Source organism: Heterocephalus glaber, unplaced genomic scaffold (assembly GCF_053883595.1).
Source record: "Heterocephalus glaber isolate CG9 unplaced genomic scaffold, H.glaber_assembly_v1.0 deba00000071, whole genome shotgun sequence".
NCBI classification, from domain to species: domain Eukaryota; kingdom Metazoa; phylum Chordata; class Mammalia; order Rodentia; family Bathyergidae; genus Heterocephalus; species Heterocephalus glaber.
In genome coordinates this window covers 3,398,327-3,416,420 of record NW_028258137.1, presented here as the reverse complement: position 1 = coordinate 3,416,420, position 18,094 = coordinate 3,398,327, and the positions used below count along the sequence as shown (strand labels likewise).

General features: G+C 45.3%; 1 protein-coding gene across 3 annotated transcripts in view; it reads left to right on the top strand.

Annotated features, from left to right (window-relative positions):
- Positions 1-18,094, top strand: part of Dnaaf1 (dynein axonemal assembly factor 1) — a 28,825-nt gene that overhangs the window by 4,372 nt on the left and 6,359 nt on the right. For all 3 annotated transcript variants that reach the window (XM_013071472.3, XM_087202395.1, XM_021256649.2), the window contains 4 exons: positions 3,175-3,396; positions 3,530-3,696; positions 7,182-7,303; positions 11,146-11,309. In XM_013071472.3, coding sequence (XP_012926926.2) covers positions 3,175-3,396; positions 3,530-3,696; positions 7,182-7,303; positions 11,146-11,309 — 675 coding nt within the window. The remainder of the gene's footprint in view (positions 1-3,174; positions 3,397-3,529; positions 3,697-7,181; positions 7,304-11,145; positions 11,310-18,094) is intronic.

Sequence of the window (18,094 nt, the reverse complement as noted above, 5' to 3'; positions counted from 1 at the left end):
GCCAGGGACGATGCTCAGTGCCAGGAATCCAGAAATGGATTCGGCACAGATGCTTTAGGTGGCTTGGGGAATGGATGGCCCCCAGAGGGAAGATGCCGTGCCAGGGAGGGGCATGCAGGGCCTCCACAGCGCAGACTTCTTCGAGTTTGGATGGCTTCTTCCTGCTTTCCTCACCTCCAAAACTGCCAACCTAGCATCTAAGTGCAGCAGTGGGAAAGATGACCTGGGAGGCCAGGTCCCTGGACTCTGACGGGAGGATAGGAGAGAAGACCCAGCAAGTTAGGCCAAGTAGAAAGAGTCAGAGAGGTAGAGGAACCCAGGGAGAGGTGCCTGCATTACTTATCGATCGCTGCATAACAAGTAATCCCAAAACTTAGCAAATTAAAACACAAATTCATTAGCGGACACTTTTTCTGAGGGCCACCAGTCCAGGAGTGCTTGGCTAGGTGCTTCTGGCTCAGGGTCACTCCTGAGGCTGTAGTGGGCAGTCAGCTGGCATCTGAAGCCTGAGAATCCCACCCTGGGCTCACAGCGACAGGACCCCGGGGCTGTCAGTGCACACAGACTCATTCCCTCTCTCCCAGGGCCTCTCTGTGTCGGCAGGCTTCTCGAAGACTAAGTCCCGGAGAGAGGGAGCTCAGTCCTAGTATGCATGGAGTGACCCAGAGGACCTCCAGAATCTGGAGTGGGCCAGCACTCAGAGGACTGACGCTGGAACTCAGCAGTTAGGGTGGCACTGAGGACCTTAGCAGCGGGTTGTAGAATTGAGAGAGCAGAGGTGAATTGCAAGCTTGGTGACTTGAATGAGCACAGTCGAGTTTCTTCAACAGAACACTGCAGTGGGAGAAAGAGACAGAGACAGAGACGAGAGAGACAGAGAGAGACAGAGAGAGAGGCTGAAAAGTGACTTCAGAGGGCCAGGGTACAGCTCAGTGGTAGGATGCTCACCTAGCATGTATGTGTGTGACCCTGGGTTCCATCCTCAACACTGGAGGGGGAAAAATAGTACATGAGAGACATCAACTTGTTTGGACATCACTTACATTCTGATTCAGGCAATAAACAGTTTGAAATAGAGGCAAGAGACATAGGAACAGTGATGGGCTATTTGGTCACATTAAAGAATTATTGCTTAGATGTCATGATGACATTGTGGTTCTTTCTTGTTTGTTTGGGTACTGGGGTGCTAGGTAAGTGCTCTACCACTGAGCTGCACTCTGGCTGTGGTTGTCTTTAAGACAAAAAGAGTCCTTTTTAGAGAAGTGGACTTCAGTATGCAGATATTGGCACAACAAGGATTCTGAGGCTATAAAAGTTTTTATGAAAGAATTTTTAAAAAATCTTTCCGTATTATATTAGTTTAAATGTATTCTATGGTTTTAACTGTGTAAGGGTTAAGTGTGCTTACAAGAAGTTTAAAAGTAGAGAGGAGGGCCAGGGATTAGCTCAGCAGTGCCGCCACCTGCCTGGAAAGTGGAAGGACCCAAGTTCGATCCCCAGTACCAAAACAAACAAATAGACAATTAAAAAAACCCACACAAAACAACAACAAAAAATAAAAATAAAGAGGAAAAAAACAGCTTGATCATTGGGGTGGAGGATTGTGGGGCAATTATCTTTGTACTTAGCATTAATATTAAAAATGTTTAGCCAGGGATTTAGCTCAGTGGTTCTGGCGCCTGCTTTGCAAGCACAAGGTCCTGAGTTTGATCCCCAGTACCAATAAATAAATAAATAATATATATATATATATATATATATATATATATATATATATAAATGTTTACTCAGAACTTTTTCAGACAAAAATACATAACTTTTTAAAGTTTTGGTAATAGATGAATCATGAATTACAAATTGATAATGAGTAACTAAAAGAAATAAACAATGTTTCTCTAACAGCAATTTTGGCTCATAAAACCGAACATGAAAAGTAAGCTAGGTATGGTGGTAGATGACTATAATCCCAGTGCTTGGGAGGCTGAGCCAGGAGGATTGCCATAAATTTGGAGCCAGCCTGGCATACACAGCAAGACCTTGTCTCAAAAAAAAAAAAAAATTAAAAAGAAAACCCGAAAAATAGAACAAGCCAAGGCCCACATTTTGCACTGGCCTTGGGCTTGGCTGGATCTGCGGTTCACAGTTTTTCCCACCAGGCTCCTCATTACTTTTCTTGGCCGCATCTCCTCTGTGCTGGTTCCATCAGGCATGCTCACCCCTCACTCACTGCCACTCCAGCCTCTGGGCAGGTGGCTGCTGCAGTGCTGGGCATTGCCCCACTAGAAAGACCCCTTCTTTCTAGGGAAGCCTTCGAAACTCTCCAGGATTCATCCAAGTTGGCTCTGCTTGGCTAGGGGTGACCAGCTCCAAATGAATCACTGTGACTCCGGCTACCCTGAGAGCCTGGGGGCAGCAGTGGGAGAGCAATGGTTGCTCAAAGAAAAGTTACTGGATGAGATGTGGATGGTTCCTAGGTAGGTGTCTTAGTCCCGTCAGGGCTGCCATAGGCTGGAAGTCCAAGGTCAAGGCTCTGGCAAATTTGGTGTCCAATGAGGGTCCCCTTTCTGGCTCATAGATGAGCCCTCTGTCTGGGTTCTCACATGGAGTGGGTGTGAAGGAGCTCTCAGAGGCGTTTTATATGGGCACTAATCCCATTTGTGAGGGAGGGCTCCGCACTCACGACCCAGTCACCTTCCAAAGGCTCCCACTTCCTACTACTATCATAGCAGGGGTTCAGATTTCCATGTATGGCCAGGTGTGGCAGTGCACGCCTGAAATCCCTGCATTCTAGGAGGCTGAGGTATGAGGGTCATGACTTTGAGCCCAGCCTAGCAACTTAGCAGCTTAATGAGACTCTGACTCAAAACAATAAAATGAAATAAAATAAAATGGCTAGGGATATAGGTCAGTGCAAAGGCTCTGTGTTCACTCCCTGTACCAAAAAAGATTTCAGGCCGGGGATTTAGCTCAGTGGCACCACACCTGCCTCGAAAGCGCAAGGTCCTGAGTTCGATCCCTGGTACCACACACACACACAAAAAAGAGATTTCAACATATGAATTCTGAGGGGACACAACCGTCCATTCCCTAACTACAGACAAAAACAAAGGTGACCTCGAGCCCTCTGCCCCTGTGTATTAGGAGCTTGGCCAACACCCCCTTCCCTCTCCCCAGGATTTGACTGCATTGAGAACCTGGAGGAGTACACGGGTCTGCGCTGTCTCTGGCTGGAGTGCAACGGAATACAGAAAATCCAGAACCTGGAGGCCCAAACTGAGCTGCGCTGCCTCTTCTTGCAAATGAACTTGCTTCATAAAATTGAGAACCTGGAACCTCTGCAGAAACTGGATTCTCTGAACCTCAGCAACAATTACATCAAGACCATCGAGAACCTCTGTAAGAGCCTCCGCCAACTTTCTCTCTGCCTTACAGCCACCTAGCCAGGAAAGGAGAATCTCTAGGGGTTTATATCATAGGCAAGAAACGTTTTCAGCCCTCAGTTGCTCACTTCTGCTGTGCTCCCTTCCAGCGTGCCTCCCAGTCCTGAACACACTACAGATCGCCCACAACTGCCTGGAGATGGTGGAAGACATCCAGCACCTAAAGGATTGTTTGAAACTTTGCGTCCTTGACCTTTCCCACAATAAGCTGAGCGATCCAGAGATCCTGAACATCCTTGAAAGCATACCTGATTTGGTAAACGCAAAACAGATCCAACTTGCATTATTTTACCACCATTATTTTAACCACCAGTCTCATTTCCTTCATTCCTCCCACCCACCCTTGCTTCTGTGCTCCTTTTCTTTCTTTTTTCCTTCCTCTTTCATATTCTTTCATCTTTGTGTTTTTAGCTGGAGCATCTTAAATGTCACCTGTCATGTAACCCACAAATATTTTAGAGTGTCTCTGATAGATAAGGACTTTTTAAGCATAGTCAGAATAACGGTATTGTATTTAAAACATATTGATCACACCCAATATCTCATTTATGTTCAGTTTCCCCCATTTATCTTAAAAATATGTTTTGACAGTTGGGTTGTTGAAATCCAAACCAAATGTAGTTGTTGTCCCTGGGTTACTTGTCAGCTTGGTCCGTTTTGGTCTGTGACAACTTCCCTTCCCTGTTTTTTCCTCCTCTCATTCATTTGTAGAGAAATTGGGGCCCTCCGTCGAGCAGCTTCCCACCTTCTGGATTTGGTTGGTCGCACCCTCATGGTGTCATTTGACATGTTCTGCTGTCCACAATATTTCCCATAAAATGATGAAGTCAGAGATTTAATTAGCTCCTGGTTCAGTGTTCTCCATCGCACCACACTGGTGCATCTGGTGTCCACTGTATAGTGGGTACAGATTTGCACTTGGTCAGGTCATCAGGAAGCTCCCATCAACCTTTCTCCTGTTTGGCAGCCAGTGAGGAGCCCTGGATGTGCTGTTTCATTAGGACTCCACAGTGACCTTTTCTAATTCTTATTCCTTCTGCATGGAACAGTTGGGATGCTTCTACAAAGAACTTTCACCCATCAGAACCGGTTTACACTGAAAAGACCAGGATAAATGTTTGAGTCTTTCATTTTACCTTACTCATTTTTAGCAAACCAAGTTGAGATTCTCAACCTCTAATTGTGACCCCAAAGGGTTCTCCTTTGTTGTGGTCACTGTGAGTTCATGGATTTTGATGCATAGTATCTTGCTCTCACTTTAAGTTTTGATGTCCAGGTTTCCCCATCTATATTAGCCAGCTTCCCCTATGACTGGGACACAATACTGACACCCACCATTTAAAGGAGGAGAGGTTTATTTCAGCTCACAGTTTCTGTCCATGGCCACCTGGCTCCAAGGCAGAAAGATCATGGTGAAAAGGGGCTAGTGTAAAAAGCTGATCACTCCATGGCAGCCAGGAAGCAGAGAGAGAAAACAGGAGCCAGGGATGAGAACATCCCCTTCCAGGCCACACCCTCAGCAACTCGGCCCTTCCAACCTGGCCCCCTCTCCAAATGTGAGACTTTTGGAGGACATTTTAGATGTAAAAGCCTCAGCAGGTGGGTTCCTGTATCCTTTTGACTCGATTCCAGTGGCCTTTGACAGCTTCCTTGCTTTTTAGTGTGTTTTTAGCTGGAGCATCTTAAATGTCACCTGTCATGTCACCCACAAATATTTTAGAGTATCTCTGATAGATAAGGACTTTTTAAGCATAGTCAGAATAACGGTATTGTATTTAAAACATATTGACTGCACCCAATACCTCGTCTATGTTCAATTTCCCCCATTTATCTTAAAAATATGTTTTGATAGTGTGTATGTCTTAAAAATACAAAAACAACCACGCAAAACCTTCGAGTTCACTGTTGACTGCTTAGGGTGGGATGAGTGGAGAGGAAAGTGAGTCCACCTAAAAAAAAACAGTAAGCAAATTGTAGTTTCAGTTGAATCTGCAGAAGGACCTATCTGGAAGGACCAGCTAGAGCTGCCAGCATTTGGTGATAATATAAAGCCATGTTGCAGGTGGGCATGGTGGCACACGCCTATAATCCCAGAACTCTGGGAGGATGAGGCAGGAATATCACAAGTTCAAGGCCAACCTGGGCAACTCAGCAACTTAGCAAGAATCTGTCTCAAAAATAAAAAATACTGGGTGGAGGGAGGGGGAAGGGAAGAAAAGGGAATGAAAAAAGGAAGTAAAATGTGTTATGTATATACCAGCTTCCCACAAGGAATGACGTAAATATTATGTACTAGACATGTACTAATAAGCTAAAAAAATAAAATGAATAGAAAATCAAAAAAGGGCTAGGGATACAGCACAGTGTGAAACCCATGGGTTTAATCCTCAGTAATGTTAACAAAACTATATTGCTATATTTTTTGCTTTAAATTCTTCTCATGCAACACATCCCTTTACTACCTGGCCCTGGATATTGCCCCTGCCCATGAAGAAAAAGTTCCTTGAAAATTTGGCACAGGGCCGAGGATTTAGCTCAGTGGTTCCACCACCTGCCTCACAAGCACAAGGTCCTGAGCTCGGTCCCTGGTACCAAAAAAAAAAAAAAAGAAAATTCGGCACAGATGGTACCAGAATGGAGTCAAAAATGGTAAACTAACTAGTTTGCAACACATTTATCTTCTGCAGCAACAGAAACCAGTTTAGATGTATGAAAAATATTGTGTTGTTTTGGTTTGGTTTTTGAGACAGGGTCTCAAAAACTTTGTAGTCCAGGCTGGCCTCAAACTTTCAGTGATCCTCCTGCCTCAGCCTCCTGAGTGCTCAGATTACAGGTATGCACTGCCATGCCTGGCTTAGACATGAACAATATTTAGTGTTCTTAGGCAAACAGATTTAAAATGATTCATTCAGTCTTAACCATACACCTTCTTTGAGCTTCTTTGGGCAGATGGGGAGGTTGGCATTTGAAGATGAGGCAGGACAGCATGGCCACTGCTGGGCCTTCCTCTTTCCTGGTCTGTGACCTCGGCCCCATGAGAAAGGCCCTCCATGCTGTGGTGCTCACAGTGGATGAGGACATTTTCCACCCTTCAGTCCCAGCCAGCCGTGGTGGCACATGCTCCTTATCTGTCACCAGTGAATGTCTTCTCAAAATGGGCCCTGGGAGGAAAGAAAACAATCAGTTTTCTGAGATGCACTTCAGTTTGAGATTGGGCAGCAAAACTAATAGAATCCCTGCAATTGGCAAAGGCCTCAGGAAATGTCTTCCAGTATTGCTCGGGAAGGACACTGAGGTCTGAGGCCTGAAGCTCAAGCAGAAGAGAGGGTCGCTCCGTGATCTGGCCAGTTCTAACGGCACTAGAGCGGCAACACGTCCCGATATTGCCAATCAGCATACCGGGACAGGACCTGGCACTTCCATTTTGCTCAAGAAAATATATTGTATTCCCAGCATTCGGGAGGCTGAGGCAGGAAGATCGCTGCAAGTTTGAGGCCAGCCTGGACTACATAGTGAGACCCTGTATTGAGTTATTCTTGGGGCTCGGCACATGTGCTTCATTTTATTTTATTTTGTTTTGTTTTTGTTTTTTGTTTTTTTGGTACCTGGGATCAAACTCAAGACCTTGCGCTTGCGAGGCAGGTGGTGGCACCTCTGAGCCACATCCCAGGCCCCTGCACATGTACTTTAATCCAGTCTTTTTTCATTTATTAAGTTTGGCTCTGCTTGTGTGCTTTACAGCGTGTGCTGAACCTGATGGGAAACCCTGTTATCAAGAACATTCCAAATTATCGAAGGACAGTCACCGTGCGGCTGAAATACCTGACCTACCTGGATGACAGGCCAGTTTTTCCAAAGGACAGGTGAACAAGGAGAAGCCACTGGGTCATATTTGGATATGTAATGTCAAGTATGCATAATATTAGGCTTTTTACATTTCTGATTTTTGTGTATTTTCACACATCATTATATATTCTTTGGACACAAGTCTAACGGCCACATATCTGCCTGTAATAGAATCCAAGCACTTATTTATAGAATCTTGTACTCCTTTGATAACTGTCCTTGTAGACAAGCTTTTTTTCTTTTCTTTTTTACCTCACTGCTAGATTTCCTTGGGATGGGATTCTGGGAGTGGTGTCACTGGGTTAAAGAATGTCCCTTGAAGCCAGGGGTGGTGGTGCATGCCAGGTAGGAGGATCGAAAGTTCAAACCCAGCCTGGGCAACTTAGCATCTTAGCAAGACACTGTGTCCAAATTTTAAAAAATAAAATAAACTCACTGGGGATACCTCAGTGTAAAACCATTGGGTTCATTGAAGTTAATCCCCAGTAACACACACACATGGTTTGAGAATTTCAAAAAACTCTTACAGTTTCTAATTGTTCTTCAGAGAGTTTGTAGCAGTTTACAATCTAACCACACATAGCCTGTAAAAGAATCTTTGCCAAGTTACTTGCTGAGTGAAAATGGTATCTCATTGTTTTAAGTTTCATTTTTGGTTACCTGATGAGGCTGGTCATTTTCCAGCCCTCCTTTATGAATAGTTCGTTCATGACTTCTCCCCAGTTTCCTTGTTTAAAATGAGCTTTCGTCTGCTTGTTTGTTTGGCAGTACTGGGGATTAGACCCAGGGCCTTGATAATACTTGGCAAGCACTCTACCCACTGAGCTATATCCCTAGCCCAGCCAGGCATGGTGGCACATGCCTGTAGTCCCAGCACTCAGGAGGCTGAGGCAGGAGGACCGTCATGAGTTTGAGGCCAGCCTGGGCTACATAGTGAGTTCAAGCCAGCCTGAACTACAAAGCAAAACCGTGTCTCAAAAAACACAAAACAAAACAAAAAAACCACATACACATACACATATACACACACACAAATACATTCCCAGCTCTTTAAAACTTTTTATTTTTATACAGGATCTCTCTGCGTTACTCAGGTTGGCCTTGTACTTTCGATCCTCCTGCCTTAGCCTCCTGAGAAGCAGCTACTGTCACTGCTTTCACTTGTGTCTTTACCTTTTGATTTAGGTCAGTAGTAATTCTAATTTAGGCTAAAACTGTGTATTAAAGTGGAATGCTTGAGGAGAAATGAAATACAAATTTTGACTCATATGACATTTCAAAAGAAATGTAGCTTGTAATGTGTTTCTGAGCTCATAACTTGAAATCAAACTAACAAACAATTCAAGTAGAAGTTAGAGCCCCTATTCTCCCCAGGTAAGAAAAGCAGAAATCCGGGTGATTGACCATTCCCTGGGCTCCGGGAGGTCTTGGACAGGCTGGCCAGGTTTCCCAGCCGGGCCCCAACCTGGAATGGGGCTCCTAGCAGTGAACCAAGGAGCAGCGCCCTGTGGTTCCCGCCTGAACCCCAGCCAGGCGAGGCTCATGAGAGTTCAGTGCAGACGCAGCCGTGAGCAGTGAGCCCCGCCACCCACACCAGGGTAGCACAGGCTGGCATTGCTCACAGCCGTGTCCCAGTGCCCACCCTGGGTGTCCCCATGCTGTCCTGACGGCTGCAGGTGTGTGCTGCTGTCCTCGGAGGGACCTCATGGCCTGCCACCCATCCTGCATGGCACCTTCTCTGTCTCTTGTCGCCTGGGGATGACGCATCCAGCACTAGCACAGACTCACTTCCTCCTCAAGGCCTGTTCCCCCCCACCCAGCGCACTGCAGGGCAACCCCACCTGGGAGCCCTGGGTGTCAGGGTCACCGTGGCCTCAGCCCCTATCTAGCATGGTGCCCGGTGTCCGCTTGGAGATAAGAGGCTGGGACCAGAACAGAGTCAATTCCTACAGCACATTCTGCCTGGGGGACTTGTGGTCTTCCGCTCTAGTGTACTTCACAAGACCCTGACTGTTTCCAGACTCCCCCCCGCCCCTCCTCCTGTTCTTCCTCCCCCTCTCCCTTCCTCCTCTTCTTCTTCTTCTCCTTCCTCTTCTTTTCCAGTAGCGGGAATCAAACTCAGGGCCTTGTGCTTGCCGGGCAGGTGTGGCACCAGATACCTTCTGTACCTTTGATTTACCCAGTGGGAATCTGTTCCTCTCTGTAAAGTTAAACCTCCTACTTTTAAGCCACTGGACTTAAAAAAAAAACAAACACAACAGATTTATTGAGCTATAACTCATTCCCTATATGGCGCACCCATTTAAATGCAATGGTTCTTAGCGTATCTGCGGAAATACCATTTCGGGGTATTTCATCACCCCGAAAGGAAACACCGTCTCCATTGGCTGCCACTTCCCGTTCCTTCCTCCTCCCAGCCCTGGCAACCCACAGGCCACTTTCTGTGTGCAGATCTGCCTGTTCTGGATGTTCTGTATGGATGGACTCAGCCAGCACACGGCCTCTGTGCCTGGCTTCAATCACACAGCATCATGTCGTCAAGTTTCACTCATGGCACCACACATACCTATGGCTCCATCCTTTTTTATTGCTGTATAACATTCCATCTTGGCCTGCCGCATTCTGTTTTTCCATCTATTGTTGGAAATTTGGGTCTTCTACTTTTTGCCTATTGTAAATAATGCTGCTGTCTCTGTGCACAAGTTTTTGTGTGGATGTAGGCTTCGTTCTTGTGGGCATACAGATAGAAATGCTGGATCAAACGGGAACTCTATGCTTAACTTTTGAGGAGCCGCCAAATTGTCTCCCAAAGCAGCTGTGCCAATGTCGCATTTCTCCCAGCAGTGTGTGCAGCCTCTGGCTCTTCATTCTCACCACACCTGTCACCACCCACCTTCTTACTTGGTCCTCGAAGGCAGCATGAAGTGGTGTCTCATTGTGCTTTTGATTTCCATTTCCCCAGTGGCTATTGTCAAGCATCCTTGGGCCGGGGATCTAGCTCAGTGGTTTTACCGCCTGCCTTGCAAGCGGAAGGACCTGAGTTCGATCCCCGGTACCAAAAAAAAAAAAAAAGAAAGTCAAGCATCCTTTTAGCAGCAATTTGTATGTACTCTTTGGGAAAATGACTATCCAGTTTCTTTGCTCAGTTTTTAAAACAAATAGACTCTCTAAGATAGCACTTTGAGGTTGGCTGAAAAGTTAAGCAGAAAGTTCTCAGGGTTCCCTTGTACACCTGCCCGTTGCCGCCTCCCTGTTACTAACACCTGAGAGTCATCTGCTATACTTTGGGTCTCGCAGCTGACACTTTATTATTCACTGAACTCTACAATGGACGGTACTTATGGGCTCATTCTTTGGGTCACACAAATGCATATCACGTGTGCCCCGTTACAGTACCAGATGGAGTAGTTTCATGCCCAAAAGTCCCTGCAAATCTGACCCATATCCCCACCCAGCCCCCCTGGCATCGTGGTCCTTTAATGTCACCACAGTTGTGCGTTTGTTTTGCAGATGCAGGGAGCTGGCATCTGCAGCATGTTGTCTTTTTTCAGACTGGCTTCCTCCACTTAATAGCAGCTGTGTGGTTCGATAGCTTACTTTTTGTTGTTGAATAATACTGCATTGGCACTGTACCACAGTTTGTCCTGTTGCCTATAGAGGACTTCTGGCTTTTGCCAGTTAGAATAAAGCTGCTGTCAACATCCACATGCAGGTTTTTGTGTGGATGTAAGTTCCTAAATCATTTGTCTTTTGTGCCTTCTGTTTTGATTTTGAAGGAACTGAGCAAGTCTGGTCAGACAGCATCTGCACAGGATTTACCCTTGGGTCTCCCCTGCTTCTGTCTTATTTTCACATGTAGAGCATGCGCAGAGGCCTGGGCCCGAGGAGGGTACACGGCAGAGAAGGAGGAGAGAGAGCTCTGGGAGAGCAGAGAGCAGAAGAAGATCACAGACAGCATTGAGGCCCTGGCCATGATCAAGCAGCGGGCAGAGGAGCATAGGAGAGAGAAAGGCCGAGAGGGAGGTACGTGCTGGCATCCCAGCAGTTCCATGTCAATCAGGCCAGGCTGGGCTGTCAAATTCAGTCTCTAATGTGTAGGATTTTTTTTTTTGAGACAGAGTCTCACTGTGTAGTCCAGGCTGGCCTTGCCCTCATGGTGATCCTCCTGCCTCAGCCTCCTGAGTGCTGGGATCACAGGTGTGCGCCACATCTTCTGGTTTCTGACATCAAAGGGTTCCAGATGAACAGCTGGATGGGCTGTGCCCAGGGCAAGGTGTGGGGGAGGAGCTCAGGGGCATGGGGGCTGCCCCCTCCTGCCACCTCCATGTGCACCTCCCGGAGGTGCTGACCTCAGAGCTCAGGGCTCTTCATGGTGGATGACAGCTCCATCCTGCTGCCTCCCCTCCCTGGAGAACGGAGTGGGAGGGGCGTGCAGCCCTCACCAGATGCCCACCGAGGTCGCCTCACAGGAACAATAGGCGCTCCGGGCCCCCTGGAAGAAAGGGCCTGGGACCTCTGCGGCAGGAACTGGGACCCAGGACCAGGCACTAACTGTGCAGGTGGTCCAGGGTCCAGGCCCAAGGAGCTCCGGGCCGTGACTCCAGCTTCTCGCAGTTCCCACTTAGTCTCATCATAGGTCTGGGGGTGAAACTTCCCCGTGGTCTCACTGGGCACACACAAGGCTGCCTGGGCATTGTGCCCCTTCAGGGGGCCCCGGGAGAATCTCATCTTTTCCAGCTGTGGTGGCAGCCACCTCCCATGGCTCAGGGCCCTCAGAGCCTGCAGTGCAGCATCTCCATGTCTCTGTGCTCACTCTTTGCCCCTCTTGTCTGAGGGGTGGAACCCAGGGCCTCATAGGGCACAGCTACACCCCCAGTCCTATTTTTGCAAAGGTCTTCCTGTGTTGGGCAGACTGGCTTCAAACTCAAGACCCTCCTGCCTCAGCCTCCCAAGGAATTTGAATTTTCTCTTGAACCATTTGGAAGTATAGGCGGACATTGTGGGCTTTAAACATGACGGCTCCTACAGGCGTCTCCTCAGGGCCTCCTGCTGGATGTCTTCTCAACTGCTATGTCCCTTCCATTGAGTAGGCACTCAGTAATCTCTTCCAGGACACTGAGCTCCCTTTATTTAGGTGTGAACCACACTCCCGTGAACATCGCTCTCAGTTGTGTGTGCATGTGTGGTGATACTGGAGATTGAACCCTGGGCCTTTGCGCTGTGCTACATCCCCGTCCCTTTTTTTAATTTTTCATTTTTAGACTGGGTGTCGCTCAGTCACTAAGATGCCCAGGCTGGGCTCAAACTTGTGATCCTCCTGCCCAGCCTCCCAGAGGCTGAGATTACAGAGGTGTGCTCCACGCCCAGCCCTCTGGGTTCTTCCTTTCCTGGATGCCTGACACCTCTGTGCTCAGCTCAGAAGTGCACCACTCTGTGCTCTCCCCACGCTCACCTGTGACATCCTTTGTTCAGGGGTGATGCCACTGGCAGACTGCCGGGAGGGGCAGCAGAACATGGAGCTGTCCCTAGAGGAGGCCCTCGGGGAAGAGGTGTGGCCTGGGGATGTCACTGGCTGAAGGTGGAAGGCAGGCCGCCTGCAGGGAGCCTGCCTGCTCTGAACCCAAACCCAAACCTGAACCTGGTGCCCCTGGAAGGTAACTCAGGCCAAGCAAGGGTGCCATCTGGGACCTGAGCCTCACCTCTCTATTGCTGCTCCTAGACTGTAAAGCACACAAGCTGTCCCATGTCCCAGAGCAGCTCTGTCAACAGAAAAACAGCAGGAGCCACTGAGAAGAGACCTTGTAGTAGCTGTGTTAAAAAAAAGTAAAAACATGTAAAGCTATTAGCAATATACAGTGTGATCAAAATACATGGCAAATGTTTAAGTTTAAAAAATTTATTATAGTAGCACTGGGCATGGTGGTGCACACCTGTAATCTCATCACTCAGGAGGCTGAGGCAGGAGGATCACAGAGAGTTTGAGGTCAGCCTGGTCTGCACAGACTATCTCAAAACCACAAAAACAATTTATTATACCAAAAGACACATTTCCATGAGTCCTCCTCAGAATCCTCTCCCTCACTTCGAGCACACTTACCCCATCACTCTTGCCTCTTTCTGAAGCAGTTCTGGAAGTGCTCTTCCGTGAGTTTCTTTAGGAGGTGTGATCAAAAACAGATGCTGTTGGGGCGGGGATTTAGCTCAGTGGTTCCAGCGCCTGCCTCGCAAGCACAAGGTCCCGAGTTTGATCCTCAGAACCAAAAAAAAAAAAAAAAAAACACCAAAAATCAAACGCTGTTGCCGAGTACCATGCAGAAAGGTAGGAAAGGTAGGTCGTAAACACATGCAGTGTGTCCTCATCCACCCTGTTCACCAGATCCGGTACCATGCGACTGCTGGCTCTTCCCTAAAACAAAAATGACCACGAAAAGAGAACAGTTTGATCGCATTCAGGACGTCAAGGCACCCATGACAATGCAAGTAAAGACACAAGAGAGGACTTACAGAGCTGCTCTGGGCAGTGGCAAGGGAGATGGGATAAGTGTGTAAGAAGTGAGGGAGAGTATTTTTGAGGGGTACCGGGGATCGAACTCGGGACCTTGCACTTGTGAGGCAGGCAGCAGAACCACTGAGCTAAATCCCTGGCCCACGGAGAGTATTTTGAGGAGGATTAATAACAGTTTGTCTTTTACTGTCAAAAAAGTAAACACCATATTTTTGATCATACTTTGTATACCTTCCTCCTCCCAGTACTGGGGATTGAGCCCAAGTTCTTAACAATGAGCTACGTCCCCAGTCTCCCCCATTTTTTTTTTTGTTAAATTCTTTATTGGTACATTGTAGGTATACAACACAATTACATTTCTCATTGGGACTTGTGCCTTTACATGATGCATCTTGGTTCTTATTTTTTCCCCATTCCTAGCCCTCCCTTCACCCCCTCCACCCTTCCCTATTTACAAAGACTTTATTTCCATGTTTTCCATTTCTCAGCATTTTTCCTTTCCCTTCTTTCCTTTCCCCTGCCCCTCCCACTACCCCTACCCCTTTGGACCTTTTCTTCCTATTTTGCATTATCGATTATTCATTCTAATCATTGGTACATTTTAGGTATACAATATAATGACATTCGCCATTGGAAATTTGCACCTTTACATAATCTCTCTTGGTTCTTATTTTTCACCCTTGCCCAGCCCTCCCTTCAACCCCTCCATTCCTCCCTATTTACACAGATTTTGTTCCTATTTTTCCATTTTCTCATATTAATCCCATTCCCTTCTATCCTTTCCCCTAGCCCTCCCACTTCCTTCCCCTTTGCCCCTTTTCTTCCTATTTCACATTACCTATTATACATTTTAGTCCTTATTTATACTTTCAGTTTCTCACACCAGAGAAACTATTCAGTATTTATACATGTGTGTCCTATTTATTTCATTTAAGAGTATCGCCTCAATGTGCATCCACTTAGCTATAAATGTCTCTAATTTCTCATTTTTTATGGCTGAGTAGTACTCCATTTTATTAAAAAAAAACACATTTTCTTTATCCAGTCTCCAGTTGATGGGCATTTGGGCTGTTTCCAAGTTTTAGCTATCACAAACTGTGCTGCTATGAACATGGGCCCACTATATTGCTGTGGTATGATTCTTTTAATTCTTTGGGGAAGATCCCCAGCAGTGGAATAGCAGGGTCAAATGGGACTTCCCAGTCCTAGTTCTTTGAGGTATCTCCATACTGATTTCCACAGTGCTTGCACCAGTCTACACTCCCACCAGCAGTGGAGCAGGGTTCCTCTTTCCCCACAGACCCGCCAGCATTTGTTATTGGTTGATTTCATGAGAGCAGCCATTCTTTCTGGAGTGAGGTGGAATCTCAGCATTGTTTTCATTTGCATCTCTCGAATGACCAGTGATGTTGAACATTTATTCATGTATTTATTTGCTATTTCTACTTCCTTGTCTGAGAAATGTCTGCTCATTTCAGATGCCCATTTTCAAATTGGGTCTTTAAATTTGGGAGGTCTGATCTTTATAGATTCGAGATAGTAGACCTTTGTCTGAGGAAAAGCAGGTGAAGATTTTTTCCCACATGTCTTCAGGAGTTCTACCTAACCTCTGTTCCAACTGGTTCAGAGTTTCTATTTTAATATTTAGATCTTTAATCCATTTCTATTTTAGTTTAGTGCATGGTGAGAGATATAGGTGTAGTTTTAATCTTTGGCAAGTTAAAACCCAATTTTTCCATCACCATTTATTAAAGAGGCTATCTTTCCTCCAGTGAGGGTGTTTGGCTCCTTTATTGAAGATGAGATGGCTGAGTGTGTCTGGCATTGTTTCTGCATCTTCTAATCTGTTCCACTGGTCCTCAGGTCTGTTTCTTTGCCAGTACCATGCTGTTTTTATCACAGTACCTTTGTAGTATAGTTGCAGGTTGGAGACTATGATACCCCCTGCCATGTCTCTGTTACCTAGAATTGCCTTTGCTATTCTGGGTCTTTTTCTTGTTCCAAATGAATTTTTGGATTCTTTTCTCAAGGTCCATGAAGTATGCTGCTGGGATCTCAATTGGGATTGCATTGAATCTATATAGCAGTTTTGGAAGTATGGCCATTTTCAATATATTAATCCTTCCTATCCAGGAGCAGGGGATGTCTGTCCATTTTCTGATATCATCTTCAATCTCTCTTTTCAGAGTGCTATAGTTTTCAGAGAAGAGGTCTTTGATTTCTTTTTTGATTTTCTTTTAGGTTGATTCCTAGGTATTTCAGTTTTTTGGATGCTATTGTGAAAGGAATTATTTGCCCTATTTCTCTCTCAGTGAGTCTGTCATTGGTGTAGAGGAAAGCTATTGATTTTTGTGTGTTGACCTTGTAACCAGCTACTTGACTGAATTTGGTTATTAAGTCTAGAAGACTTTTGGTGGAGTTCTTGAGGTCTTCTATGTACAGTATCATGTCATCTGCAAATGATGACAGTTTGACTTCTTCATTTCCTATCTTTATTCCTTTTATTTCTTTCTCTTGTCTAATTGCCGTGGCTAGTGTTTCCAGAACTATATTGAACAAGAGTGGTGATAGTGGACATCCTTGTCTTGTTCCTGATTTGAGTGTGAAGGATTTCAGTTTTTGACCATTTAGTATGATATTGGCTGTGGGTTTTTCATAGATGGCTTTTATCAGTTTGAGGTAGAGACCATCTATTCCAATTTTTTGTAGGGTTTTTTATCATAAATGCATGTTGGATTTTGTCAAATGCTTTTTCTCCATCTATGGAGATAATCATATGGTTTTTGTCCTTGGCTCTATTGATATAGTGTATTACATTGATTGACTTGCGTATGTTGAACCATCCCTGCATCCCTGGGATGAATCCCACTTGATCAGGGTGTATGATCTTCTTGATGATCTTCTGCATTCTATTTGCCAGTATCTTATTAAGGAATTTTGCATCTATGTTCATTAGTGAGATTGGCCTATAGTTCTCCTTTTCAGTTGGGTCTTTCTCTGCTTTGGGGATCAAGGTGATGCTTGCTTCCAGGAATGAATTTGGGAGTGTTGCTTCCCTTTCAATTTCATTGAAGAGTTTAAACAGTAGTGGCAGTAGTTCCTCTCTAAATGTCTTGTAGAATTCAGCAGTGAAGCCATCAGGGCCTGGGGTTTTCTTAGTTGATAAGTTTATAATTACGTTTTCAATTTCATTGGTTGATATTGGGTTGTTTAGAATTTTTAGGTCTTCTTCGTTCAAATTTGGTAATTCATACATATCTAGGAATCTGTTCATTTCTTCTGTGTTTTCCATCTTATTGGTGTATAGGTTCTGGAAGTAGGTATTGATGATCCTCTGGATTTCTGCTGGGTCTGTTGTAATTTCACCCTTTTCATTCCTAATTGCATGGATTTGAGCCTTTTCTTTCCTTTTTCTGATAAGGTTGGCTAAGGGTTTGTCAATTTTGTTGATTCTTTGGAAGAACCAACTCTTGGCTTCATTGATTTTTTGCATCATTCTCTTAGTCTCCATTGCATTGATTTCTGCTCTGATCTTTATAATTTCCTCCCTTGTATGACCTTTGGGGTTGTCCTGCCCTTCTTTTTCTAGAAGCTTGAGGTTCAGCATCAGGTTGTTTAATTGGGCTCATTCTGTTTTCCTAATATGAGTATTCACTGCTATGAATTTCCCTCATAAGACTGCTTCCATTGTGTCCCATAGATTCCGATATGTTGTATTGTCACTGTCATTTATTTGAAGGAACTGTCTGATTTCTTCTTTGATTTCCTCTGTGACCCATTGGTTATTCAGAAGTGTGTTGTTCAATTTCCACATGTTTATGAAATTTCTCCAGTTTCTTTTGCTATGGATCTCCAATTTCATCACACCATGTTCTGATAATATACAGGGGATAACTTCAATTCTTTTGCACTTACTTAAACATGTTCTATGTATGAATGTGGTCTATTTTGGAAAGTGACCCATGTGCAGCTGAGAAGAATGTGTATTCTGATTTTGTGGGGTGGAAGACTCTGTAAACATCTGTTAAGTTCATTTGTTCAAGAGTTCGATTGAGTTCTAGTATTTCATTACTTATTTTTTGTCTAGTTGATCTATCTATCTGTGACAGTGGGGTGTTGAGGTCCCCCACTACAATTGTATTAGTGTATATATGACTTTTCATGTCTGTTAGTATTTGTTTTATATAGTTGGGCGCACTAGTGTTTGGTGCATAGATATTTATGATTATCATCTCTTCCTCTGGGATTCTTCCCTTTACAAGGATGTAGTGTCCTTCTTCGTCTCTCTTAATCAGTGTTGGTT